Source organism: Orycteropus afer, unplaced genomic scaffold, assembly GCF_000298275.1.
Source record: "Orycteropus afer afer isolate SDZICR_OR568_19922 unplaced genomic scaffold, OryAfe1.0 scaffold00036, whole genome shotgun sequence".
In the NCBI taxonomy this organism is placed as follows: Eukaryota; Metazoa; Chordata; class Mammalia; order Tubulidentata; family Orycteropodidae; genus Orycteropus; species Orycteropus afer.
Window position 1 is genome coordinate 4,698,623 of NW_006921623.1, and position 26,733 is coordinate 4,725,355.

Consider the following 26,733-nt stretch of genomic DNA (forward strand, 5'->3'; position numbering starts at 1 on the left):
ATTATCTGGTTTAATGGGGATTGAGCCATCGTGCCCTGAGAGGTCATCCACTGGGCTTAGTACTGGCCCACACTCCACCTGGGGGCTTAGCCCTGCTGGTTAGGGATAAACATGAATAAAAAGAGACTCAATTAAAAAGGAGTGAATTGGGACCTTCCACATATAACTCATTGATAGTTCAAAGTCTCCTTTTCAGATTCTTTCAGCTGTCAGCTCTTTTATCTCTGTTGTCTTTTCTCTTTGTCTGCAGCCTACTGCTCTGATGCCGAAGGGGAGGCCCAAAGTGTCACACTTGGATGCCCCCCTGGGCCTGCCCTCCTGCCTCTGGCTGAAATTAGTTGGGCTCTTTTTACTGGTTCCTTGGGTCATGGGCCTGACCGGGACAGGAGGGCCTGAGGCCCAGGGTCCAGGGGGGCTCAGTTGGGCTGTGCATCTGAATAGCCTGGAAGGGGAAGGGGAAGAGGAGACTCTGGACCAGCAGGCAGATGCCTTGGCCCAGTCCGTGGGGCTGCTGAATGCTGGACGCATTGGGGAGCTCCAGGGGCACTACCTCTTTGTCCAGCCGGCTGGGCACAGGCAGGAACAACAGGTGGAGGCCATCCGGCAGCGGGCAGAGGCTGTGCTGGGCAGTCATGAAGCAGTGCTCTGGCACTCAGAGCAGAGGCTGTTAAAGCGAGCCAAACGCAGCGTCCACTTCAATGACCCCAAGTACCCTCAGCAGTGGCATCTGGTGAGTCTAGGTTTGAAGCTTTTGGCAAAGTTTTTGGATAAGTTCTGGGTGTCTTTCTCCAGTGGGATTTACTTAAATAATTAATATTTTATCATGTTTTCAGTGAAGGTTTGCGTAACAGTTTAGGTTCCCGTTCAGTGATTTTTGTTCAAGTTATTCAGTGACATTGGCTACATTCTTATAATGCATGAACATTCTTATTATTTCTGTCCTGGTTGTTCCATTTCCATTAATCTCTGCCCCCTTACATTCTGATCTTTGTTTTAAAGTAATTGTTCACTGTTTGGTCATGTATAGGTGATTTCTTTTTCAATTGTTTTTGTTTTTGTTGAGAATGTACACAGCAAAACGTACACCAAGTCAACAGTTTCTGCATGTACAATTCTATGACGTTGGTTACATTCTTTGAGTTATACAAACATTTTCACCTACTTTTTCTGAATTGTTCCTCCCCTGTTAACATAAACTCAGTACCTGCTCAGTTTCATGTCTTCTAATCTTTTGAGTTCCTATTGTCAATTTGATTCAATATAGTTCTTGAAAGAGCATAATCCTCAAGACAAACATTTTTCACCAGTTAAGCTAAACTATTATTTGGTTTTAAGAAGACTTCCAGGGATAGTTTAGGTGTAAGGTTTAAAGTTTATCTTAGAGCACTAGTTCAGGGGTTCACCCAAACTTCATGGCTCCAGAAGGTCTGGATTCCATGAGAATTTGAAGTTCTATTCTGCATTTTTCCCTTTTTGATCAGGAGTCTTCTGTAGAATCAAAATGTTCAGGAATGGTAGCAGGGTCCAAACATTTCTTCTGGTCTCATGGCAGAGGAGGCAGCTGTTCATGTAAACAATTAGCCACACATTCCGTTTTCTCCTCCTATTCTCATAGGTTATTTTTTAAAGGAGCACAGTACTTAAGAGTGATATTCATTATTTTTTTAACCTATTTGTTATTAGCTACAGGGTGACCTCAAAGTTAGTTTCAGTTCAAGGTTTGAAAAGTATCTCAGGGCAATAGTTTTGGGAAGTCCTCCAGTTTCAATCAGTCCAGTAGGTCTGATTTTTTTGTTTAGGTAGTTGAGGTTCTGTTCAGTATTTTTCTTCTATCTTATCAGGGCACATCTGTTGTGGCCCTGATTAGAACTGTCAGTAGTAGTAGCCAGGCACCATCTAGTTCTTCTGCTCTCAGGGTAGACTATTTTTGTCCTATAGACTAGTTTCCTCTTTGAGTCTTTGGTTTCCTTCTTTCTCTTTCTCCAGGCAAATAGATACCAATGGTTGTTTTAGATGACCTCTTGCAAGCTTTTAAGACCTCAGATACTACTCATCAAAGTAGGATGTAGAACAGAACTTTATCAACTATATTATACCAATTGACTGAGATGTCCCACAAGACTATGTTCCTATTCCTGTACACCCAGAAAACCCTTCTGTGAGGTATTTGGTTATGTTTGGGAAGTATTTCTAATTTTACCCCCTATGTGACTATATAGGAGCTCTGGTGGTATAGTGCCTAAGGCATTTGACTGCTAACCAGAAGGCTGGCGGCTCAAACCCACCAGCCACTCCTCGGAAGGAAGATTGGGTGATCTACTTCCGTAGTGAGACCACCTTGGAAACCCAAGGAGGGGTCACTATAAGTTGGATCCGACTTGATGGCAATGAGTGAGATGTAACTATATGCATGTATGAATATATGCATATAGTCACATAGATACATATACATGTATATATGCATACAGCTACAAATACTGCAAAACTAAGGAGCTCTGATGGTGTAGTGAGTGGATAAGGCACTTGGCTGCTAACCAGTAAGTCAGTAGTTCAAACCCATCAGCCACTCTGAGGAACCATCAGGATGTGACCTTTACTTCCTTAAAGATTTACAGCTTCAGAAACCCAGTGGGGGTTGCTGTGAGTCAGAATCACCTCAGTGGCAGTGGGTTTGGTTTTAATAGAGTTATGATTAGGATAAATGAATTAGAACAGCATCTGACACATAGTAAACACTATGCTATTTAGATATTAATTAATAACATTATTGGCACGATAATTATTTTATCCAATCCTTAACTCTACCTGCTCTTCACCTTGTATCACCTGTGAGTGATGCCAAACTTTCCTAGAGATCAAGGCTGTGGCAAAGCTTTTACTTGCACCCCCCTCCTTGGTTCTATCCCCACCTAGACTTATTAACCCACAACCTTTGGTGGTTGGCCAATGTTGAAAGGAACTGCTAACTGTAACTTTGTTTCTCTGTGGGCTTCGTGGTGTGTCACTGGATGTCCAAGCCTTTGGGAACAGTTCCTGTTACTATCTCTCTTTCAGAATAACCGGCGGAGCCCCGGCAGAGACATCAATGTCACGGGTGTATGGGAACGCAATGTAACTGGGCGAGGGGTGACTGTGGTGGTAGTGGATGACGGAGTTGAACACACCATCCAAGACATTGCACCCAACTATGTGAGTGGCCTGGGAATGACTTCCACTCCCATGTCTTACCTTCTTCTTGCTATTGCTTCATGCTTATCTCCTTTCCTAGAGGTCTTTGGGCCAAACAAAAGGACCTGGGAGGTGGGATGGTGGTCTTCCTTTTCTCCCTCTCCCCAGTCAGCATTCCAGAGTGGCAGTTAAGGCATAGCCCTAGTTCTGACCCCAGCAAGGGAGAGCAGTACCAGTGGTACATCCCCATTCTTGTTGCCACTCTCTGCCCTGGCAAGTATGGAATGGCCTTTATAAGCAGTTTCCCTCTCCACAGTTCTGAGTACTTCCTCTCTAAAGCCTAGCCTTAGGTTGCCCTAAATCTCTTATCCCAGATTTCATAAGCCAAGAAAGTCTCCTGGGCACATTCTTACAATAGACAGGAGAGAAGTTTCTACTGAGAGCTGTGGCACTTCTCAGTTTTACCTGATGTGTCCTCTGCTCATATATGTTATAGCCTGTGTGGTTTGCAGAGAGGGTGGGCGTGATGTCCTGGCTTGGAGCCCCAAACCTCTAGTTCGCTCTCTCTTTGAGCTGCAGGACCCGGCCTCTTCTAACCATTGAATGACTACATATCTCCTCCTCTTGCTCCTCCCCCCACCGTATTTCAGAGCCCTGAGGGCAGCTATGACCTCAACTCTAATGACCCAGACCCCATGCCTCACCCAGATGTGGAGAATGGCAATCATCATGGCACCCGATGTGCGGGAGAGATAGCTGCCGTGCCCAACAACAGCTTCTGTGCAGTAGGAGTGGCATATGGCAGCCGCATAGCAGGTAACTGTCTTCCACTCTCGCCTTGGGAAGCTTTGACTGTGATGAGTCTTCATTCCTTGCCCCTCTTCCATCCTGAAATGTCTTTATCCCACCCTCAACACATGGTGTAGAGCAAAATGTAGCTTATGTTTCTGCAGGACAAATCAATACGTTCATTTCTCAGTGCAATAATTTTTCAAACTTGTTTTTCAACAGCAAAATCCCACTACATTAAACAAAAGTGGAATGTTCTTGATGTGAGGATAGGGGCCCCAAGCCCCACCTGTTCAGTCTTCTCCCTTTTTCTGTTTCTGGTTATGCCCCATCGATGACCCAGGTCGTTGTAATAATGACTCCTTTTACTCAGCTGCTTTATTCTTGTCTGCTTGTATTTTCATGATTTACAAAGTATCTTCTCATTTGATCTTTCTCCATGACGCCATTGTCTTTGGAAAATTCTTTTGCATCTCCCAACTCTCCAGCTCCTAGTCCTACTGATGGTCTCTGTCCTTTGAAGAAGCTGAGCAGCCCTGTTACCTACTGAAGGTTGTTCTATGGCTCCTTCACCTCTCACTCTTTGTCCATCAAGGCAGAAGGTGAAAGGAATGAATGGGAACCCTCCCACCCCATGATTTCTAATAAATTCTTGGGAACCTGCAGACTGAATTGATTGCCTGTGTGTCCCTTGTACTCCAGCAGAGGGTAGCAGTCTTCTGTAAATGAGGATACAGAGGGCGCCAGGAAAAAAAACAACAAAAAAACCCGCTTCCCAAGGGCCAAATCCCTCCTTCCCAAAGCCTCATTTGTCCCTATGTGGCCATCAGGATGTGACCCACCCCGTTTTAGAGGGTAAAATTAGGCGTCCACTCAGGCTTCATGAGTGTAGTAATAGTAATGAGTACCATTTACTGAACATCTGTGTGTCAAACACTGTGCTGGATGTTGGCCATTATTGATAGTGAGAATAAAGAAGGAACCTTGGGGCCTGTATTCTAGCCTATGACTCTTTCCACCAGACCTTGTGATCCTTATGGTCTAAAACCCAACATTGTTGTTGTTTGTTGTTGTTATGTGCCGTCGAGTCAGACTTGACTCATAGCGACCCCTTCTTGGGTTTCCTAGGCAGTATCACTATGGAAGTAGATTGCCCCATCTTCCTTCTGAGAAGTGGCTGGTGGGTTTGAACCACCAGCCTTCTGGTTAGCAGTCAAGTGCCTTAGGCACTACGTTACCAGAGCTCCCAAGACCCAACATTACATTTTAAAATATTTTTGGATAGATAATACATATAGAAGGAACCCTAGTGATGCAATGGTTAAGTGCTCAGCTGCTAACTGAAAGGTCAGCAGTTTGAACCCACCAGTCACTCTATAGAAGAAAAGGTTTGATGATCTGCTCCCATAAAGGCTACACCCTAGGAAACCTTATGAGGCAATTCTACTCTGCCCTGTAGGGCTGCCATGAGTCAGAATCTACTCAGTGGTACACAACAACAATACATATACATGGTACAAAAATTCGGAAGGTTCAAAAGAACCAACAGAGAAAAGTAAGTCTCCCAACTATGGCTCCCCACCATCCAGTTCCACATCTAGGGTTCCAACACTTTTACCAGTTTCTTGTGGGACCAGCATTATTGAGGAGCTGATGTAGCCTTCAATGCCTAGGTATCCGGGTGCTGGATGGACCCCTCACAGACAGCATGGAGGCTGTGGCATTCAACAAGCACTATCAGATCAATGACATCTACAGCTGCAGGTGAGGCCTAGCAAGGAGCCAGGTGAGAAGGCTAGAGGCTTGAGCATCTGGAACTAATCCTCCAACACGAGTGTACACTGGGCTGACTGGGCAGATTCCTGCAGACTTCCTCAAGGGATTCAGCTTAAGGGGGAACTCTAAGTACACTGTCCTCATTTCTACAAATCCCTGGCCACTGGCTTCTCAATCTTCAGCTCCATCTTTAGAACCAAGTGTTACCCCAGCAAGTTACCACATGAGGAGTGCTCCAGCCTGCCCCACAGTCTCATTTATTTGTTCTCTAAACTCATCAGACCTCTGGGAGAAAGTGGGTTTTCCTCTCGAATCACAGGTAAGCTGAAGGCCTAGCACCAGTCCCTGCCACCCTACACGCATGAATATACATGCAGCTTCAGGTTATGGTAGGGTGGGAGGTAGATAAGAAGGAGCTGGGATTGGGCCACCCCCATGGCATTGATAGCACCTATGCTTCCCTGTAACCAGTGCCTCCATTAAATCCATGGCATCATCCAAAAGGTGATCTCTATTCTTAGAGAAAGAATAAAGAACTCCTCAGCCTAAGATCTAAGAACTTACACAGGTTGAACACTTCTTTGTAGATGCTCTACCATAAAGATTTATGATTAGATTTCTAGATTAGGAAAGAGGTGACCCTCTATCCTCATCCACCACTGTGCACTGTTTTACTTCTCTCTGGGCCAAGAAAAAGGATTTTTTAGGGCGTGTTAAAGGAGTCTTGAGCTTGGCAAATTTCCAGGGGCGAGAAGCCCCTTAACATGTACTTCTGTTTTCTACTTTGAAGTGAGGAAAGGACCTTGGTTCTTACATAGAGGAAAGGCCTAGGAACTTCTAGGCAGAGAGGGGGCCAGCTGAGACCAGGAGGCCTGGCTCTGGCTCTGGTTCTTCACTCTGGGTATTCCTCAACAGCTGGGGACCGGATGATGATGGAAAGACAGTGGATGGACCCCATCAGCTTGGAAAGGTAACTGCATGAGGCTATTAAGAGACCTAGACCACCCTCTTCATTTAGTCCCTCTCCCCAGCCTACCCCCATTTGCAGTGATAGACCTATGCTATCTAACGCTGCTGCCTCCTCTTAAGAAGTATATGGGGGCATAAGGGAGCACTTGTTCAGAGATAAATGGAAGAATGCTTTGAGATTGTCTCCTTTTGATTTTGCTGTCTGCTCTCATTCCTGACACCACACTATCATCAGATAAACAGACCATCCATCCAACAGCTGCCCATTTACTTCCTCCCTAGCTTATGTTCATCTTTAAATCTGACCCCTATGCCTAGTGCCCTTTTAACTTTTTTTCCCTTGTCTTTCTAGAAAGGGAAAAGAGGGTGACTGACGTGGTGGATAGAGGTCTTTAGCTCTTTACTGACACCCTGGTGTTTTTTGGTTTTGTTCCTTAGGCTGCCTTGCAACATGGAGTGATTGCTGGGCGCCAGGGATTTGGGAGCATCTTTGTGGTAGCCAGTGGCAACGGGGGCCAGCAGAACGACAACTGCAACTATGATGGCTATGCAAACTCCATCTACACAGTCACCATAGGTAGTGACCAAGTGGTTTCATCTGTGTGTGTATTTCATTCAGGGTGTATCTTGGCATGGCCCTGCTTTGGTGTGTCTGTCTAACTGTAAGCATGCTCTTATCTGTAGGCTCAGATAGTTAGGAGGGACAGACATGCTCCCGAAGGCTCTCACAACTTTGTGAGATGTTGCCATATGCTGGGAACACTTCCAACCCATCATCAGAGATACCACATCATGCTTGCACACCCACCACAGTCAGTTAGCCTCTGCTCTGGCATCTCTTTCCATGGGCCACTTGCCTCCTGCTTGAAGCCTTCCCTGACTCTCCACTGGCCTACATTGAGTGCCTTTCACTTGTGCTCCCTATCCTAGCATTTGCCACTCCCAAATGGTGTTTATTCACTTCCTCAACTTCCTACCGGACTATAAACTCCTTGAGTTCAAGCTGACGGCCTTTTCTATCAGGCCCCAGTGCCGAGCGCAGGGGATGACGCCTAGTAGATGCTTAATAAATGTTTGTTAGAAAATGCATGGATGGATGAATGAGTAGGTATAGAGGTGCAGTGGCTCCAGTTTTAGTCTAGAGCCTATTGAGAGCATGATGTTAGGGTATAGGGAGCTCAGCCACTTGAGGCTGCATCTTCGGGTGATGATCATGGACACTCTGAGGGACCTGGGCCACTGAGATCATTTTTTAAACTCAGGACAGCCCCCAGTTGAAAACTCAAAGTTAACTCTGACATTGTCAGGTCCCTGCATAGGAGACTGGGTGGCACAAATGATTTGAGATTGACAGCTAACCTTGATGGTTAGAACCCACCCAGTGGCTCTTCAGAAGAAAGACCTGGTGAACTGTTTCTGTAAAGATTACAGCCAAGAAAACCCTATGGTGCATGGTTTTACTCTGGTACCCATGGGGTCGCTATGAGTCAGAATCAACTCAATGGCAACGCAGGGTGGTGTTGTTTGCCAGAAGACTAACTCCTTATCTCAGCTTCCGTTGGTCCCACTCTGTGCTAGGTGCTGTGGATGAGGAGGGACGGATGCCTTTCTACGCGGAGGAGTGTGCCTCCATGCTAGCAGTCACCTTCAGTGGTGGTGACAAGATGCTCCGGAGCATTGTGAGTGCCTCCCTGGCCCTCCTCCCCTGCCCCTGTCCCTTCGGACTTCTTTCAGACCTCCCAGCCTTAGTTCTTCTGACTCTGAATATATCTGCCCAAAATGGTTCTTATCTTAAAAATTTTAACTTACAAATGTACATATCATTATAGGAACTACTAAGCATCCCATTGATTAAGCAATTTATTTGTAACATCTCCATTTGGTATAATGTGGGCTTTGGCTCATTTCTGCAGGTTTAAAAACTGCAGTGGAGCATCACCCCATTGCTATTCAACCCTTACATAAATACTGTCAGTCCTGGGTTATGTTCGTCCTCAGGGGTAAACCCAGTCGTTGTCTTTATGGAGTGGTCAGAAAAGGTGGCAGGGAAATGTTTCCCTGCCTTCCTTAGAGCTCTCATTGGAGCCATAGCAAATAAGTATTCAGAGAAAGGGAGTGATGCTTCTCTAGCCAGTGGAACTCTGTAAGAATTCAGGGTCTGGAATGGGAAACTAGTTTGCTCTGTAAACTTTCACCTAAAGAACAAAGGAAAATTTAAAAAAAGAAAAAAATTCACAGTCTGTTGCTACTCCTACTCAGGCTTAGCTCTTCCTAACAGGTTTAAACTAGATCCCTGTACTACCATTACAGAACTCCCTGTCTGCCCCTATTGTCCAGAATAGGGTGACATGGAACAGGGGGCTCCAAGCAAGAGCTGGGCTGGAGCCACATGGTATCAGATTTCTCCAGTGGCCCAGGGTGGAGGGTCTCTAGGGGGCCATTGGGAATTAGGCTGCTTTGTCTTCCTGCTGGGTCAAATTCGTTTTCCAAAACTGAAGTTTTGTTTTGCCAGTACGTGATTTCTGGTCAACACAATGTTCCAGGGCTCTGTGCCAGTTGACCTCTACCCCGTACCCTGGGAAGAAGAGCAAAAGGAGTGGACTAAAGCAAAACAGCACGAGAGGCTTTGCTCAGCAGACTGGGGTCTGTGCACAGGCCAGGCCGGGTCTGGAGGAACGGCAAGAGCATGCTCTGCTCTTCACCCCCCAGCAAACTCAGCCCACCCCTGCCCTGGCCAGGGACCACGGAAAGCTTCCTAAGATAACTTGTTGCCCTCACTTAGTAGTGCCTGGCTTTTCTCTTCCTAACTCAACTCAGCTTCTTCCCCCACCCCCACCTTCCATCTGAACAATAATTTGTCCAGAAAGGAAAGGAGAGTTTACTTAGCTAAGTTCCCATGTTTGGAATGTCCTTTTCTTGGAACCTTTTATTGCCAGTTTCTATTTAATGGCCGGGGCAGTTAGGTGGAGCAGTCTTTCTCAGGGCAAGCCATGGAAGCATGTGCTTCCCACCATTTGGCTGTCTGTGGAAGCTTCCCTGGACTTTCCTGTGACTGCCAGGGGTGCCTGCCACCAGAAGCAGTTCACAGTCTTCACAGCTGCATGCTAGACTGGTCCCTGCGAGGCCGTTTCCTTAACAGGAAGAAATCAATCTACTGCCTGGCATAGACCAGGCTTCCCATTCTCATTGAGACTACAACTTGGAGGGTTGTTTTCCTTTTCTTCTGGGAATGCACAGTGTCTAAGTGAAAATTACATCTCTTGGCAGCTGCTGTGGCAGCTGGAAGGGAAGCAGTGAGTACAGTGGAGAAAGGGCAGCTCTTGGCAGAAGTCAGCACCCTGGTATCTGACCAGAAGAGAAATTCTCTGATCTTAACACTGGCACCATGGGCAATGGATCCAAAGTTCCATGTAGTGGTAGGCAGATTTCAGCAGGGCTCCTCCTCAGGGAAACCCTTTGTGGCTCCACGGTTGATTAGAGTATGAAAAGAACTTAATGTCAGACACATGCCCTCCCACACACACGCAACTCTTCTCCCCACTCCTACACTCGTCTCCCACCCCAAAACTGAGGTAGAAAAGGGAGGCTCATAGAAACCAAGCAGAGGCACCCAGCCTTGAATAGTGAGGCCACTTGTCCCATAGATTGCCAGGACCGGCCAGCAGTGTAGACACTAATTCCACATTGCGCCCACAGGGTGGGCAAGGAGACAGCTCCCTCTCCCTGGGAACAAAACACCCTTTGTTAGCACTGATGTCACTCCAGCCCCTATCGCAGTGCTGCCAAGTTGGATTTCCTTGAATGGTGCCGTCACCGTTGTCCCAGCTCCAGCTGGGGCCCAGGAGCTCCCCGGCCACTTCCTCTGTCTAGGATGGTGGTGGAGATTGGAGGGTTGGGGTGGAGAATTTGGGAATGGGCTGTTAAGGGTACAAGAGTTGGGAAACAAGGCCTCACTCACATCTCCATCTTCTTTCCCTCTACAATCAGACCCTCATAAGTAACTCTCATTTTTATTACCCTTTTCTCAGTTCTCCAGAGGTTCTCTTGTGAGGCTTAGAAGATCTAGAGCCACCTTTTTCCTGACCTGCTTGAGGGCTTCCCTCTAGTCAAAGACTCAGCTCTAACAAAAGCAGGGCTGACCTGAGAATCCCAGTCTGAAGACTAGTAGTCCTGGCCCCTCTGTCCACAATACCTTTTAACTCAGTCTCTAACCGACTCTCCTCTCCCTCATTTCACTTCCCAGGTGACCACTGACTGGGATCTTCAGAAGGGCACAGGCTGCACTGAGGGCCACACAGGGACCTCAGCTGCAGCACCTCTGGCAGCTGGCATGATAGCCCTGATGCTGCAGGTGCGACCCTGCCTTACATGGCGTGATGTCCAGCACATCATTGTCTTCACAGCCACCCAGGTGAGATTCTAGCAGGCAGACAAATGGCCTAGCCCAGGCTACCCTAGAGTTCTGGTTCTCAGGATTTGTAAGTATCAGGAAGCCTCAGATTCAAAGTGTCCTAAATGTTAGGTTACAAAGTCCCTTTCAGGACTACAGACCTGAACTCATTTGTACCTATTCTGCCTGATGCTACTTTACCTGCAAAGAAAAGCTCTGGTTGGGCTCCCTAATTCTGGGCCTCTGCCTCCTGGTCCCCTTCTCTAGAAGCAAGCCATTGGGATGCCCAATGGTGGGGCTATTGTCCCAGCTTTCCTTGGGGATCTATTCCTAGTAGCCTTAGTGGGAGAGTCTGGATGGGATCAGCAAGCAAGAAAATCAGAGTTAGGATGCTCAGATGACACTGGAAATGCGAGAGACTAACCAAGACCTCTGTCCTTTCAGTATGAAGATCGCCATGCAGATTGGGTCACCAATGAGGCAGGCTTCAGCCATAGTCATCAGCATGGTTTTGGCCTGCTCAATGCTTGGAGACTCGTCAATGCAGCCAAGGTGAACAAGGGTTGGCAAGGCAGGGCACCCTGTGTGAAGTAACCCAGGGAGGGGGCTAACTGCCTAAAATATTCCCTAGCAAGTTGTTGGTGCTTACTATATATTCATTCATTTTGTTTATTTGACCACTTTTTTTTTTTTTTAATCGTGATTTGGGTGATAGTTTACAGAGCAAATTCAGTTTCCATACGACAGTTCACATACACTTTGTCTCATGACATTGACTACAATTTACCCCGATGCAACAGCTACCCCCCCTTTTTTCTGATAGTTACCCCTTCCCTGTGTATTTCACTTTTGTCCTCACCTCAGCCAGTTCCCATTTACAAATGAAAAAGCAGACTCAACACTTTAACTAAAGCTTTCAAACTAGTAGTAGAAAGTAAATGGGACCTGAGTATAGCTTGGGCTCTCAGGGTGCTGGTCCTCATCTCCATCCCTTGACACAGCCACATTTCATTGATTTGGTGCCAGAGGGAACGTTCCAGGGTGTCAGCAGGACCTCGGGGGTCATGAGGTCTTGGAGTGACATGAGGTCTTGGCATAAGGTAATAAGGAGAGGAAAAGTGAAAACAAAGCTAGGCCTTAAACATGTTGATGAGAGACAGAGAGAATGTGTGTATAATCAGTCTTGTTTGTTCATCCTCCATTCTTCCCTTTTCTTTAATAGATCTGGACATCTGTCCCTTATTTAGCTTCATATGTCAGTCCTGTGTTAAAGGAGAATAAGGCTATTCCACTGTCCCCCCGTACCCTGGAGGTCCTGTGGAATGGTAAGTAGTCAGCAAGAAGGGGGTTAATCTTGGGCCTGAGGTTTAGGGCGGGGAGATGGGGAAGTTAAACTCATCCTCCCTGCTGGATTCTACCCCCCTTCCTTTAGAAGCTGAGCTCCAGCCAAACCTGTGAGTTTTCTTTGACCATTTTAGGACATGTTGTTGCTTCTGAGTTGGCTGTTCCCCTGGCTGCTTAAAACAAGACCTCTCTCCTGAGTTACTACTAGTGGAAAGGAGCTGCTGGGCAACTGCTTAGAAAGGCTGGTGGGAGGAGTGGGTTTGGGACGTGGGGAGAGTAGGTAAGAGTTGAAAGAAGTTCCTTTGACTTCCATGCTAAGAACTTGCCAGACAACTCTGTTCAGCCTAGTGGCCTTTGGATGAAGTAAAGGAGTTGGGAGTTTCTTCCTTTGATTCTCACACGTACCTAATACAGAGAGAGTCTGTTGGGGTGGTGCAGAGGAGCGTGCAGAGGTCTCCCTAGACTTCAGTGGCCCCTCCTCTGCCCCTGCCTCCATAGAGCCCAGGGTCAGTCACTAGGACTGTCCCAAAGAGGCGAGGGGTGTATATCTTCTAGGCCAGTGGTGTGGCTTTTATGATGAGCACAGAGGCTGAACCTTTTCCCAGAGAATAGAAAGCTGGAGTAGAACACTGTGCTAGAGGATCATCTGTCTGCAGATTTCCTGGAGTTCCTGCTTCAGGATATTCTTCCATATCCAGCTCCTTGAGGAATTTTGACCAGCAAACTTATTCACTACTTTTTTGGTGAAGGTTGAAGCATGTCATGCTTATGCTCAAAGTAGAACTCTGTCCTCACTGTCCCCATCCTCCTAAGAAGTGACCAACCCAGAACAGCAGTAGGAGAAGAAATGGCCAAAGACGGGAGCTCAGAAGGGCAAGTCAGAGGCAGCTCCCTGTGTGGGTGGAGGTTTTGTCAAGAAGAGTTCAATTGTCTCTTTTCTTAACCATGTCCAGCACTCGCCCAGTGTCCCTTGGTGTGGAAAGAAATCCATGTATCCCATTCATTGCGTTCTCTGTAAAAGGCATGCTGTCTTGGAAAGGGCATAACACATCAGCCAAGCCACAGATGTACAGAAACATTCCCAGGAATGCAGTTCAGTCCAAACCACCTGGCTTTCCGCAAGCATATCTTGGAAATAGAATGCCTTTAACTTTTATCTCCCATCCAGAGCTACTTCCCATCATTTAAGTAACAAAGTAATCCACAGTCACATCTGTCAAATAAGTGAGTTGAATTAGAAGAGTATTAGGGTCCCTTCCAGCTTTGTTATTTTTTGCTTCTCACTAACCAGTAGATGTTGGCCCAGAATGTCTGACAGACTTCTCTACTTGGGCAACTGCTTGTGTTTGTCTCTAGAAAGCAAGCGAAATGAATTGTCCTGTTGTTGTTGTTATTTGCCATCGAGTCGGCCCCGACTCATAGCGACCCCTCCTTGGGTTTCCAAGGCAGTATCACTACGGAAGTAGGAATGCCCAACCTTCCTTCCGAGGAGTGGCTGGTGGGTTTGAACCGCCAGCCTTCTGGTTAGCAGTCAAGTGCCTTAGCCACTATGCTACCAGAGCTCCTAGATGGGGCTAAATGGGAGATAGTATAATGGAGAGAGAAGGATGAAGAAAAGAGTTTTGCTAGTGGGGACCTTCATCTGTTTGGAGGGCAGCAAGCAGGAGTGTTACTAATTTCTGAGGTCAGCAAAGATACCTTCCCCTCTGGCGTGACTACATTTTACCCTGAGCAGACAGAACAGATGGTACAGGCTTGTGGGCTTGCTTAGAGAATGAAGGAAGTTAAGTCCAGTCCATGTAGAGTTGAGCAACTCAGTCTCAAACAGGCAAGCTATATGGTCTTTCCACCAGGACCTGGGGAAGGAGAGTTTAATTTTCATAAGGGGGAAAGAACTGAACATCCTTAAGATAGAGAAATAGGTGAAAAACTATTAAGACTCCAGAACAGCGTTGTCTAGGAACTTTCTGTGGTGATGGAAGCATTCTCTTTCAGTTGCTCAGTTCACCGACCACTTGCCATCTAAGGCTATTGATCACTCAAAATGTGGTTAGTGTGACTGAGGAATGCAATTTTTTAATTAGTTTAAATTTAAATATCCAAAGATAGCTAATGTATTGGGAAGTGCAGTTGTACAGCAAGATAGATTTTTATTTCTCCCCACTGACAGGAGGCTATGGGGGAAAAGGGATTGGAATCCCTTGCCTTGGTTTCTTTGGATCTAACTCTGAGTCTGAACTCTCTACCAGAGGGTAGGAGGGAGAGTGGGGTTTTGGGAGGAATGTCTTGTACACATTAGTCTTAGACACCAGTGTGTGTTAAAAGATTCCCGAACACCTACTTGTATCTCTCCTTTTATCCTTTTTTGCTATTTCTGAGTGTACTGGCTGGCCCTTCTGGCAATGCAAGGAATGCTGTTCCCTCCCCTCTCCATGTCTTCCCTCTTAAACCCACTCTTCCCCTCTCCACTGATTCTTCCTTTTGCCTTCAAACATCTTCAGTTCACCTATTTGGAAAGAAATTAAAGTCCTTGCCACTCTTCAACCTGAAACCTCTTCAAATGAATCATTCACTTTTACTGCACACTCCCTCTGCCAATGAGGACTCAGTGCTCCTTTCCTGATTAGTTCCGGGGACCCCTTCACAATTCATCCATCTTAACCTTGTTATTACTCTGACCCCCTTTCTTCCTCTAGCTTATGTGACCTCCTTTGCTCCATAACCCTCTTCTGGCTTCTCTGCCCTAAGTACTTGTTTCTTCTTATTACTCCCAAACCATGAGTATCCTATGACTCAGTCCATGACTCTATGCTCTCTCGACATTCTCTGCCTCAGACAGTGCATCTTTGTTTACAGCTTTACCTACCACATCCTCATTAATGAGTCCAAGGTCCAGATCTCTCACTCTGATTGATCCCTTCCAGTAAGAGGGATAAAGATTTTCATAGTTTACACAAGATTATGGGCAAATATGGCCCCAGGATCTTCTGGGACAGGGAATAAGAGTTGAAAAAGACCTCAACTTACCTAGGGCTGAATGATGATGATGATAAGACAATGATTATATACTAAGATCTGAGTGCTTATTACATGCCAAGTACTTTTATAAGTGTTAGCTCATTTAATGTGTTAACTTATTTATTCTAGTAGAAATAGTTCTACTACATTCACATGTATTGCCATCCAAGTCCCTGTACACACATACCAATAAGAAATATGTATGTAGTGTACTGCTGTGTATACTGCTAACACAGATAAGCACTCACAGGTGCCTTTTTGGATTCTATTCTGTTCCGTAATGTTTTATAATATGAAATATACTCACCTGTAAGTCCCTTCTCTGCCACATTAATACTCTTGTTCAACTCTGCCATGAACATTTTCCTTCATCTTTCTATTCCTGAGTCACTGCGCCCATTTGGAAATTCCACCAGTATATTACATTTAACATGTACAGAAATTTAGAATTCATTATCACCTCCCAAAAGCCAGCTTGCCTTCCAAACTTCCATTTCTGTCAGTGTCATTACCATTCCATGGGCTCCAAACTTGAAACCCTAGAGTTTTCAACTTTTTATCCATTGCCTCTCCCCAGGCCTTTCCCTAAACTTTTGACATTGAAAGGGCTGGGAGAGGAAAGAAACCTCTAAAGAAAACAAAGAAGAGATGGCCTGAGAGGAGAAAAGCCAAGAGAATGGTATCATAGGAATTAAGGACAGTTTCATTGAGAGAAGGAAAGTAAGACAAGGATGAAGAGCATCACTGGGTTTTGCAAAGAAGCCATTAGTGACCTCAAGAAAAGTAATTTGAGTGTATTCATAGGGGCAAAAGCTAGATTGCAGTTGGTTGAATAATGGGGGACAGGAAAAGATTTGTGGTTAAACTTGACAAATTGAACCCTTATTTCTCCACTTTCCCAAAACCAAAAAAAGAACCAAACTCATTGCCATCAAGTCGATTCTGACTCATAGCGACCCCCTTAGGGTTTCCAAGGTGGGAAATCTTTTTTTTTTTTTTTTTAATTGTGAGTTGGGTGAAGGTTTACAGAGCAAATTTACTTTCCATACAGCAGTTCCCATATACTTTGTCTCAAGACATTGACCACAATTCAATTTACCACAATGCAACAGCTCCCCTCCCACTTTCTCCCCATAGTTACCTCTTCCCTGTGTCCATCCCTCCATGGACTACTGTCCCCTGAGCTGTCTCCCTGTGCAGAAGTAACCCTTCTTTCTCCCAGGATTGTACTCTCCAAGGAGAGTATCTACCTGAGGTAAATGTTCAACTCATATGCTTGTCTTTTGTCTGGCTGGAAACCACAGGTGTGGGTTCAATTCCAGACCTGAAGGGCAGCTAGGGGCCATAGTCTCAGTGGTTCCACCAGGCTCTATTGTACCAGCAAACCCATCCCCCCCCCTTTTTTTTTCCTCCAAATGATTTTTGAGTTTTGTTCCACATTGTTCTCCCTCTCTATCAAGGATCTCCTACATAGATCCCCTTTCAAGTGGATGACCGTGGTAGCCGGGCACCATCTAGTTCTTCTGGTCTCATAGTCATATAAGCTGCAGATCGGATGGTGTACAAGGTGGGAAATCTTTACGGATGTAAATTGCCTACTCTTCCTTCTGTGGAGGGGCTGGTGAGTTTGAACAGTCAAATGCCTTAGGCTCTACGCCACCAGAGCTCCTTTTCTGCTTTTCCAAAACCTTGCCAAAATAAAAATAAAGGAATAAGAAAGTTATGAGCATAAAGACTAAGAAGATGAAAGAGGAAACCATAGCAAAAAAAAAAAAAAAAAAAAAGGTCTCTTTAGATAATCTTGGTAGATGGAAAATGAATGGAGAGATGATAAAATTGAATAACAGATACCTGAAAGGAAAATACTAAGACAAGCCCATTCATGCCACAGAATCCCAAAAGTCTCATGACTTGGAGGCCCCATGTAGCTCAGAAGACAGAGATGCGGTAAGAGACTAAAAATAGAGATCAATTAAAGTTAGTACTTTCTCCTATCCTCAGCAGCCAAGTGATGACCATTTCCTTAGCCTGACAGAAGATAGAAAGCTTATTCTACAGATTGAGGGATCCCAGATAGCAGAAAGTGAGAGGCAGGCACTCTACTGAGAAAAGTAGGTCTCCCCACTAAGCCAGCCACCCAGACCCAGGGAATTGGCAGCTGCGTTTATGTCCAAAGACAGGCGATTGGAAGATTTCTCTCTGGAGAAATGGAATGACCCCTCATCAAAGGACTTAAATATATGGATTAATGGAGTTCTTCCAATGAAACAACCCTGGTCCAGTTAACTATAGGGAAGCCCACCAACTTGGTTAGAGCTTTTGTAAGTGCTCTAGAACTAAGTTAGAAAGATGCTTACCTGTGTTTTATTGACTATGCAAAGGCATTCAACTGTTTAGATCATAACAAATTATGGATAACATTGCAAAGAATGGAAATTCCAGAACACTTAATTGTGCTCATGAGGAACCTGTACATAGACCAAGGGGATACTGCATGGTTTAAAATCAGGAAGAGTGTGCATCAGCGTTGTATCTTTTCATACTTACTCAATTTGTTGCTGAGCAAATAATCCAAGAAGCTGGACTATATGAAGAGAATGTGGCATTAGGATTAGAAGACTAATTAACAACCTGTGATGTGCAGATCACACAACCTTGCTTGTGAAAGTGAAAACGGCTTGAAGCACTTACTGATGAAATCAAAGACTACAGTCATCAATATGGATTACATCTCAACATAAAACAAAAATCCTCACAATTGGACCAATAAGTAACATCATGATAAATGGAGAAAAGATTGAAGTTGTCAGAGATTTCATTTTGCTTGGATCCACAATCAACACCCATGGAAGTAAAAGTCAAGAAATTAGACATTGTATTGTACTGGGCACTGGGCAAATCTGCTGAAAAGATGTCACTTTCAAAGGTGTGCCTAAAACCATGGTCTTTTCAATTGCTTCATATGCATTTGAAAGCTGGATAATGCATAAGGAAGACCAAAGAAGAATTGATGCCTTTGAGTAGTATTGTCAGAGAATATTGGAAATACTGTGGACTGCCAGAAGAACAAACAAATCTGTCCTGGAAGAAGTACAGCCAGAATGCTTCTTAGAAGTGAGAATGAACAGACTACATCTCACCTACTTTGGTCATGTTATCAGAAGGGACCACTCCCTGAAGCAGGCTATCATGCTTGGTAAAGTAGAGGGTCAGCAAAAAAGGGGAAGACCCTCAGTGAGATGGATTAACACAGTGGCTGCAACAGTGGGCCAAGCACAGCAGAGATTGTAAGGATGGTGCAGGACTGGGCAGTGTCCAGTCCTGACTTACAGTGTGTCTGTAAGTCAGAGCCCAACTCGATGATGCCTAACAACAGGACTAATTTGCTTTTGAAACTATCTATACTATATTATTTTGATAGGAAAAAAAATGTTAAGAATGAATGGTAGGGTCTAACACTATACAGTTCCTCAAGGAAAATCTAGGGGCAAATTTAAGGGTCCTAATATATGGCATAAATAGACTACCAAGCATAACTCAAAATGCACAAACAGCAGACGAGAAACCAGATGAGACCTTCTAAAAATTAAATTTTTATTGCTTCCAAAGACTTCTCCAAAACAGTCAAAAGAGAACCTACAGATTGGGAAAAAATATTTGGTAATAACATATCTGACAAGGGACTTATCTCTAGAATTTATAGAACACTTCAACATCTCAATAACAAAAAGAAAAACAATCCAATTAAAAAATGGGCAGAAGACATGAATAGACACTTCACCAAGGAGGATATTCAAGCGGCCAACAAACATATGAAGAAATGCTCACGATCATTAGCTATTAGAGAGATGCAAATCAAAACAACAATGAGATACCATCTTGCTCCAACGCTAGTAGCAAAGTTCAACAAGACAGAAAATAACAAATGCTGGCGAAGTTGTGGAGAGATTGGGACTCTCATACACTGCTGGTGGGACTGTAAAATGGTACATCCATTGTGGAAAGCAGTATGGCGATTCCTTCAAAAGCTGGAATTAGAAATACCATTTGACCCAGCCATTCCATTACTAGGTATATACCCTAGAGAAGTGAGAGCCATGACAAGAACAGATATATGCACACCCATGTTCATCGCAGCGCTATTTACAATAGCCAAAAGATGGAAGCAACCTAAATGTCCATCAACTGAGGAATGGATAACCAAACTATGGTACATACACACAATGGAATACTATGCAATGCTAAAGAATAATGTAGAATCTGCAAAACACTGCATAACATGGATGAACTTGGAGGACATTATGCTGAGTGAAATAAGTCAATCACAAAAGGGCCAATATTGTATTAGTCCGTTATTGTAAAAGTTAAGGAAAGGTTTATCTATAGAAGGAAATTTTCTTTGTTGGGTTACCGGGGGGGGGGGGTGGGGGAACGCTGTTAGATAGATAGAGATAAGTATTGATTGGGTGAAGAGAAGGGCAACGTACCAAATGTGAGTGACTAGTATGGCACCATTGAGGATGAGAAAGACAGACAGAGGTACATGGGAGGTACAGACAACAAATATGAACCCTTTTGCACATACAGTACTGCGTTGTCAGTGAAGGCAAACATGGGTATATGGGAGGATAGATGTGTGGATAGGCTGAATGATTAGGTTGTTGTTGTTATGTGCCGTCGAGTCAGACCCGACTCATAGAGACCCCTTCTCAGGTTTCCAAGGCAGTATCACTACGGAAGTAGATTGCTCCATCTTCCTTCCGGGGAGTGGCTGGTGGGTTTGCAGTGCCTTCTGGTTAGCAGTCAAGTGCCTTAGCCACTATGCTACCAGAATGATTAGGTATGTCTATGAAATGGGGAGTGTATCCAAGAACATATATAGGGTTGGCAGACAATGGTCCTATAAGTTTATGTGAATGATCAGAATTCCCAGGTATATAGTAGAGCCGACAGGGGCCAAGATTGTGGTCACTGCTTGGTCACAGCCAGCTACCCAGAGGGACTGAGTAGTTGAACCTGTGGGCTTGGGACCATAGTAGCTGAGGACATCAAGCTCAATTGGCATAACATACAAAACATTGTTCCACCTCCTCCTACTTTGGCGAGTAGCGACTGAGATCTTAAAAGCTAGCAAGCTGTCATCTAGATGCAACGATGGGTCTCTCCTCATCCAGAGCAAAGAAGAATGAGGAAAACTAAAATTCATGGAAACAATTAGTCCTAGCGACTGGCACACCATCCAATCTGCAGCCTATACGACTATGAGACCAGAAGAACTAGATGGTGCCCAGCTACCACGGTCATCCACTTGGAAGGGGATCTATGTAGGAGAACCGTGATAGAGAGGGAGAACAATGTGGAACAAAACTCACAATCATTTGGAGGGAATAAAAGGGGGAGGGACCAGTTTGCTGGTCCGATGGAGCCTGGTAGAACCACTGAGACTATGGCTCCTAACTGCCCTTCAGGTCTGGAATTGAACCCACACCTGTGGTTTCCAGCCAGACAAAAGACAGGCATATGAGTTGAACATTTACCTCAGGTAGATACTCTCCTTGGAGAGAACAATCATGGGGAAAAGAAGGGCTGCTTATGCACAGGGAGACAGCTCAGTGAGCAGTAGTCCATGGAGGGATGGACACAGGGAAGAGGTAGCTATGGGGAGGAAGTGGAAGGGGAGCTGTTGCATTGTGGTAAACTGTGGTCAATGTCTTGAGACAAAGTGTATGTGAACTGCTGTATGGAAAGTGAATTTGCTTTGTAAATCTTCACCCAAATCACAATTTAAAAAAAAAAAAAAAATGAATGGTAGGGTAAGAAGTAGTGACAATGATTATGTACAGCTTTTTTGGGAAATCTAGCAGTAAAGGAAATCTAATACTTATGTAGCCCTGCTATTTGCTAGGCACTGTTTTAAGCAGTTTGCATATATTAACCAATCCTCCAATCAACCCTATAAACCAAAACCAAAGTCATTGCCATCAGTCAATTCTAACTCATAGCAACCCCCATTGGGTTTCCAAGGCTATAAATCTTTATAGAAGCAAACTGCCTCATCTTTCTTCCATGGAGAGGCTGGTGGGTTCAAACTACTGACCTTTTGGTTAGCAGCTAAAAACCATAACCACTGCACCACCAGAGCTCCTTAATCAACCCTGTAGGTACTACTATTCTTCATTTTACAGATAAGGAAACTAAGGTACAGAGAAGTTGAGTGATTTAGCCAAGTTCTCACAGCTAGTAAATGGCAGAGCTGGGATTTGAACCCAGGCTAAATAGCTCCACTGGCAGGTGGTGAAGAGTTGAGAAATGGTTGGTTTGTTTTGTTTTTCATTTGTATTAGGAAAGGTGGAAGCAAGAACAGCCAGACAAGAAGATGGGTAATTGGGCTGATCCAATGTTAGGCTTTTGCCAGTTAGTTGCTGAGAAGAGACAAAAAAGCAGAGAAAGCTTGAGGGTATAAACAGGAGAATGGTTGAAATGATGAGCTATCAAGTCTAAGGCAGTTCTTAAAGAAGAGCTTGATGGTTGCAAGGAAATGAAGGGGCCAAAAAGAGTGAGGAGAGTTGAAGGACAGAAGATTGTTATTAAAGAAGGGAGACCATTAACTTACAAGAGTGGATAGATGGAGTTAAAGAAAATGCACACATGCACATGTACATACACAAAGAGGTGGCTGGAAGTGTATATGCCAAAATGTGATCAGGAATCATGGGTACTTTTTTTTTGTTTCCATTTTGTTCATCTACTCTTATTTGTCTTCAATTAGTTTACATTACTTATATAGTAAGAAAGCCCATAATGAAAGTTACTAAACCATTCAGAGGTAAAGCAGTCCAGATAATAACAAGGTGTAGGGTGTGGTCATGAATGTGAGTGGCTGGCATGGGGTGGAGAATGGTCTTTGAAGTTGAGGTGAAGACATGTGAAGCTATGATGCTTAGTTCTCATGAATGTGGATGTCATCATGGGTAATGGGGGAGGACACGCCTCAGTGAATGTAGTGAGAGGAACTGAGCAGGAAGTCAGTAGGGATGAGAAGGAGCAGAATGTGATATAATGGAAAGCCTTGAGACTTTCCTTTTCTCTTTCTCCATTAATTCTAGTCATCCATGCTCACATTTCCTCATCCCTGGAATAAGGTAATACCATTTTGGCTGGTCTTACTGTCACCAGCTTTTCCTCATTTTAATTCATCCTACAACTCCATCCTTGTTTAATAATCTATAATATCTCTCAGTTGCTTGTTTTAAATAAATGTTTCAAAGCCCTTCCCATCATAGGTTCCCTTCTCCTTATCTCCTGCACCTCTCTGCGCCACACTGGTAAATGAAAATGTTGCTCTCTATCTTGACTGTTGGAATGAGTTAATGGAAGGAAAGGTGCTTTCGAAAGAATAATTCAACATTAGAAACTAATGTCTTAATATTCCCCAAATGAGTCTTCCACTTCAGTAAGTTTTCTTTTTTAAAAACTTTTTATTTTGCCATAATTATACATTCACAAGAAGTTCCAAAGTAATGTACAGGAAAGTCATGTGCACCGTTCCCCCAGCTTCTCCCAATGTTAATGTCTTCCACAACTATAGTACAATATCAAAACTGAGAAATTGGCATTGGTGCAATCCATAGAGTTTATTCAGAGTTTACGTTATACATGTACTCGTTTGTGTGTGCATGTGTAGCTGTGTGCAGTTTTAACACACATATAGCCTTGTATAACCACCACCACCACCCTAGTCAAGGTACAGAGCTATCCCATCATCACAAGACTCCCTTGTGTTACTCCTTTATGGCCACATCCACTCCTTTCCTCCATTCCTAACCCTGCAACCACTCATCTGTTCGCCATCTCTACATTTATGTTAATTTCATGGATGTTACATAAACGGAATGGTGTAGTATGAATCTTTTTGAGATTAATTTTTTTCACTCAGCATAGTTTCTTGAGATTTATCCACTTAAGTAGTTTTTTTAAAAATTAATCTTGTGTTGTCTTCAATATGAGATGTGTTCATTTCCACCTTTTCCTTTGTACATACCATGTTCCCCTTCTCGAATGCCCTCTGCCAAGCTGTATTCATTTCCTTCTTTAGGATGTGACTCACTGCTATATGCCTAAACCTATCTGATTTATCTGTTTCCTTATCGTTGTGTATGCCTCATACCACAGCATTTTGTACTTGCAGGTAGAAGGCAGGCACCCATGTCCAACTTACTTTTTCCATTCCTAACATCTAGTGCAGTGCCTGAAATATAGTAGGTATTCAGTAAATTATTTTTTGGATGAATGAATGTTTAAAGTTGCTGTCTTTGGTTCTTATGTTATGTCTTGGGTGTGTGTTGTCTTCCCAATTAGATTGTAAACTAGATTGCAAACTCCTTGAGAGCAGCTGCCTTCCATCTACTGGCACTCAGTCCCAGTTTCCATGTGGGATATCTAGGGTTGCCATAGATATTTGTATGTGGCTCCAATGATGGTGTCTTTGAGTGTGTGCCTTTGCATATGTTAAGATGAAGTGAGGGCATGAGTTTTTATGGGGCTGGTTTCCCAGCTGCCCAGACTGACTTCCCACAGTCAGCAGGACGGACCTGGAGATGTCAGGGCTGAAGACCCTGGAGCATGTGGCAGTGACAGTCTCCATCACTCATCCACGACGTGGCAGCTTGGAACTGAAACTATTTTGCCCCAGTGGCATGATGTCCCTTATTGGTGCTCCCCGCAGCATGGACTCGTAAGTACACCTGCAACAAGGGCCCTTCCAAGGAAAATATATGAGAAAATTGGATACTGACACTGTCCTAAGCTGTCACTGCACTGGCTATCTTTAACAGCTGGAAACCATTTGTGGCATGCTTTAAATAAAGCACAGTGCTTCCTCTTATGTTAGGCACTGCACTTTACGTGGTTTCTCTAATCTTGATTAGAGCCTTGAAGAGTAGACTTTATAATCTCCTTTTACAGATAAGGAAACTGAGGAGATGAGTCACAGAGCTAGTAAGTGGCTGAGAAGTAAATATAAATCCAAATCTTTCTTACTCCAAAGCTTGTGCTCTGTCTACTTTTGCCTTTCCACTATGCCACATTGACTCTCATTCTATAAGATCCCAGGGACAAGGGGACAACACTTGAGGATCACTCATGGAACAGTCCAAATGATTGTTGTCAGGCAACAACTGCTACATTTTCCTGGCTTTATGATGAAAAAATTATGTTTTCTGGAGAAAGAATTAGTTCCTTATACCATGCCTACCAAGTTTTCTATTTTGTTCTTTCCCTAGGGATCCCAATGGCTTCAATGATTGGACTTTCTCCACTGTGCGATGCTGGGGGGAAAGGGCAAAAGGGACTTACAGACTCGTTATCAGGGATGTAGGTGAGCCTCCACCATGGCCCTGCCTTTCATGACTGTCATCTGTTGCTCTGGATCTCAGAGTCCCCAGAGAAATGGTTGCATTTCCCATGTGGAATACATAGGGCAGATGCCAAAAAGTATACCCCATCCGAAAAATGGGCATTAGTATCTGAAGCTGTTCATTCATACCACCTCTTATGTTCCTTGGAGAAGCGCCTGATCCATTTAGCAACAAATTTCTTGTAGAAATCACATGGCAAGGCCTTTCACATGTAATCATCCTTTAACCAGCCCTTGGAGGCAGGTAAGGACAGGACTCATTTTCACCATTTTTTGAAAAAACAGAGGCCAGAGGTTTGAAGTGACTTAGGTAAAGTCACATGGTAGATCAATGAAGAAACTAGAAATTGAACCTCAGCATCCTAATTTCTAGTCAGTTTAGGTATTCACCAGATTGATGGTTTGCAAAGTGTTCCTTGATTTAGTAGAAGGACTTTTCTTTCTTTCAAGCTAAAACTGAAAAATATGAAAGATAAAAGCAAAACTCTACTCGGGGACTAGGAGTACCACCTTTCAACCTCCCCCTTTCCATCCCTAAGGGCACCCTCTGAGGTTCTTCTGCAGCACTCTGGGGTCGGTGGAACACAGTTAGACAACTACAGCAGACCATGTAGTCTGAGTCCCTTTGGATGGATGGTGGGGCAGGCAGGGCCTCTGCTGTTTGGCCAACAGAGGGGCACGGCTCAGGAACGGCCCCCTTTGCTGCCCTAGGAGATGAGCCACTCCAGGTCGGCATCCTTTGGCAGTGGCAGCTGACCCTATTTGGCTCTGTGTGGAGTGCGGTAGACATCAGGGACAGACAGAGGTAAGTGTAGCTGCATGTGTCAGAGAGAAGGCAACTTAATGGGGATTGGTGGGAAGAAAGAGGCCAGCTAGGATGCCCCACTCCCTCTCAACCCCAGCTGTGCTTCCCAGCTCCAGACTCAAGCCAGTAGGTAGAACCCAGAGGAAATCCAGAGTGTGTTCCTCCCCTTCTTTCTGTGGGACTTCCCCCTCTTCAGCTATCAGGTAGGAAGATGGGTGAGAACAGATGGTATAGCAACCACGTTGAATAGGTTATCGTCCCTTTTTCTTCTCCACAGGCTGTTAGAAAGTGCCATGAGTGGAAAATACCTACATGATGGCTTCTCTCTGCCCTGCCCACCTGGGCTGAAAATTCCTGAGGAGGATGGTTACACTATCACCCCTAACACCCTCAAGGTACGAGGGCCAAGACTTAGCTACATGCAGGTGGGAATGGCCTGGAGGTTTAGTCCTTGGTGTGATACTTAGGGTAACTTGGGGAATGAGGGATTGGGACAATCTGGGTCCTAAGGATGCTTTGCTTTTGTGACATTGCTCCTACTCTACTGAGAGGGAGGGTATCCTTGTTGTGGGGAGAAAAGAAGTAAAGTAGCCCCCTGAAGGAGAAAGTCTTCCTGAGTTCATTGTTCTGGGATAAGAAAGGCTCAGGGCTTTGGGAAAGAGTCCCTAACATAAGTGTTTGAATTCTCCCCAGACCCTGGTGCTGGTAGGCTGTTTTACCATCTTTTGGACTATTTACTACATGCTGGAAGTGTACTTGAGCCAGAGGAATGTGAACTCTGACCCGGTTTGTAGGAGCAGACCCTGCCACTGGCCCCAATGGCACCGAAAAGCCAGGGAAGAGGGGACAGAGCTTGAATCATTGCCACTTTGTACCAGCAAGGAGCCCGATGAAGTGGAGTCAGAGGGTGGGGGCCTTCCCAGCACCTCTGGTCCCCTTGCTCCAGACCTACTGGATCAAGCGAACTGGAGCCTATCCCACAACATCAAGAGTGCCCTGGATTCCTCTCATCAGCACCTATCCCCAGACCTGTTACAGAAGGAGCAGCAGATTTGCTGA

General features: G+C 44.7%; 1 protein-coding gene across 1 annotated transcript; it reads left to right on the forward strand.

Annotated features, from left to right (window-relative positions):
* Nucleotides 1-262: 262 nt before the first annotated feature.
* PCSK7 (proprotein convertase subtilisin/kexin type 7) lies at nucleotides 263-26,733 on the forward strand. Its single transcript, XM_007936498.1, has 15 exons — nucleotides 263-730; nucleotides 3,055-3,189; nucleotides 3,819-3,984; nucleotides 5,631-5,721; nucleotides 6,649-6,703; nucleotides 7,141-7,279; nucleotides 8,281-8,381; nucleotides 10,946-11,113; nucleotides 11,537-11,644; nucleotides 12,315-12,417; nucleotides 24,032-24,188; nucleotides 24,736-24,830; nucleotides 25,581-25,674; nucleotides 25,952-26,069; nucleotides 26,368-26,733. The coding sequence occupies exons 1-15, from the start codon at nucleotides 263-265 to the stop codon at nucleotides 26,731-26,733; spliced, it is 2,364 nt and encodes a 787-aa protein (XP_007934689.1).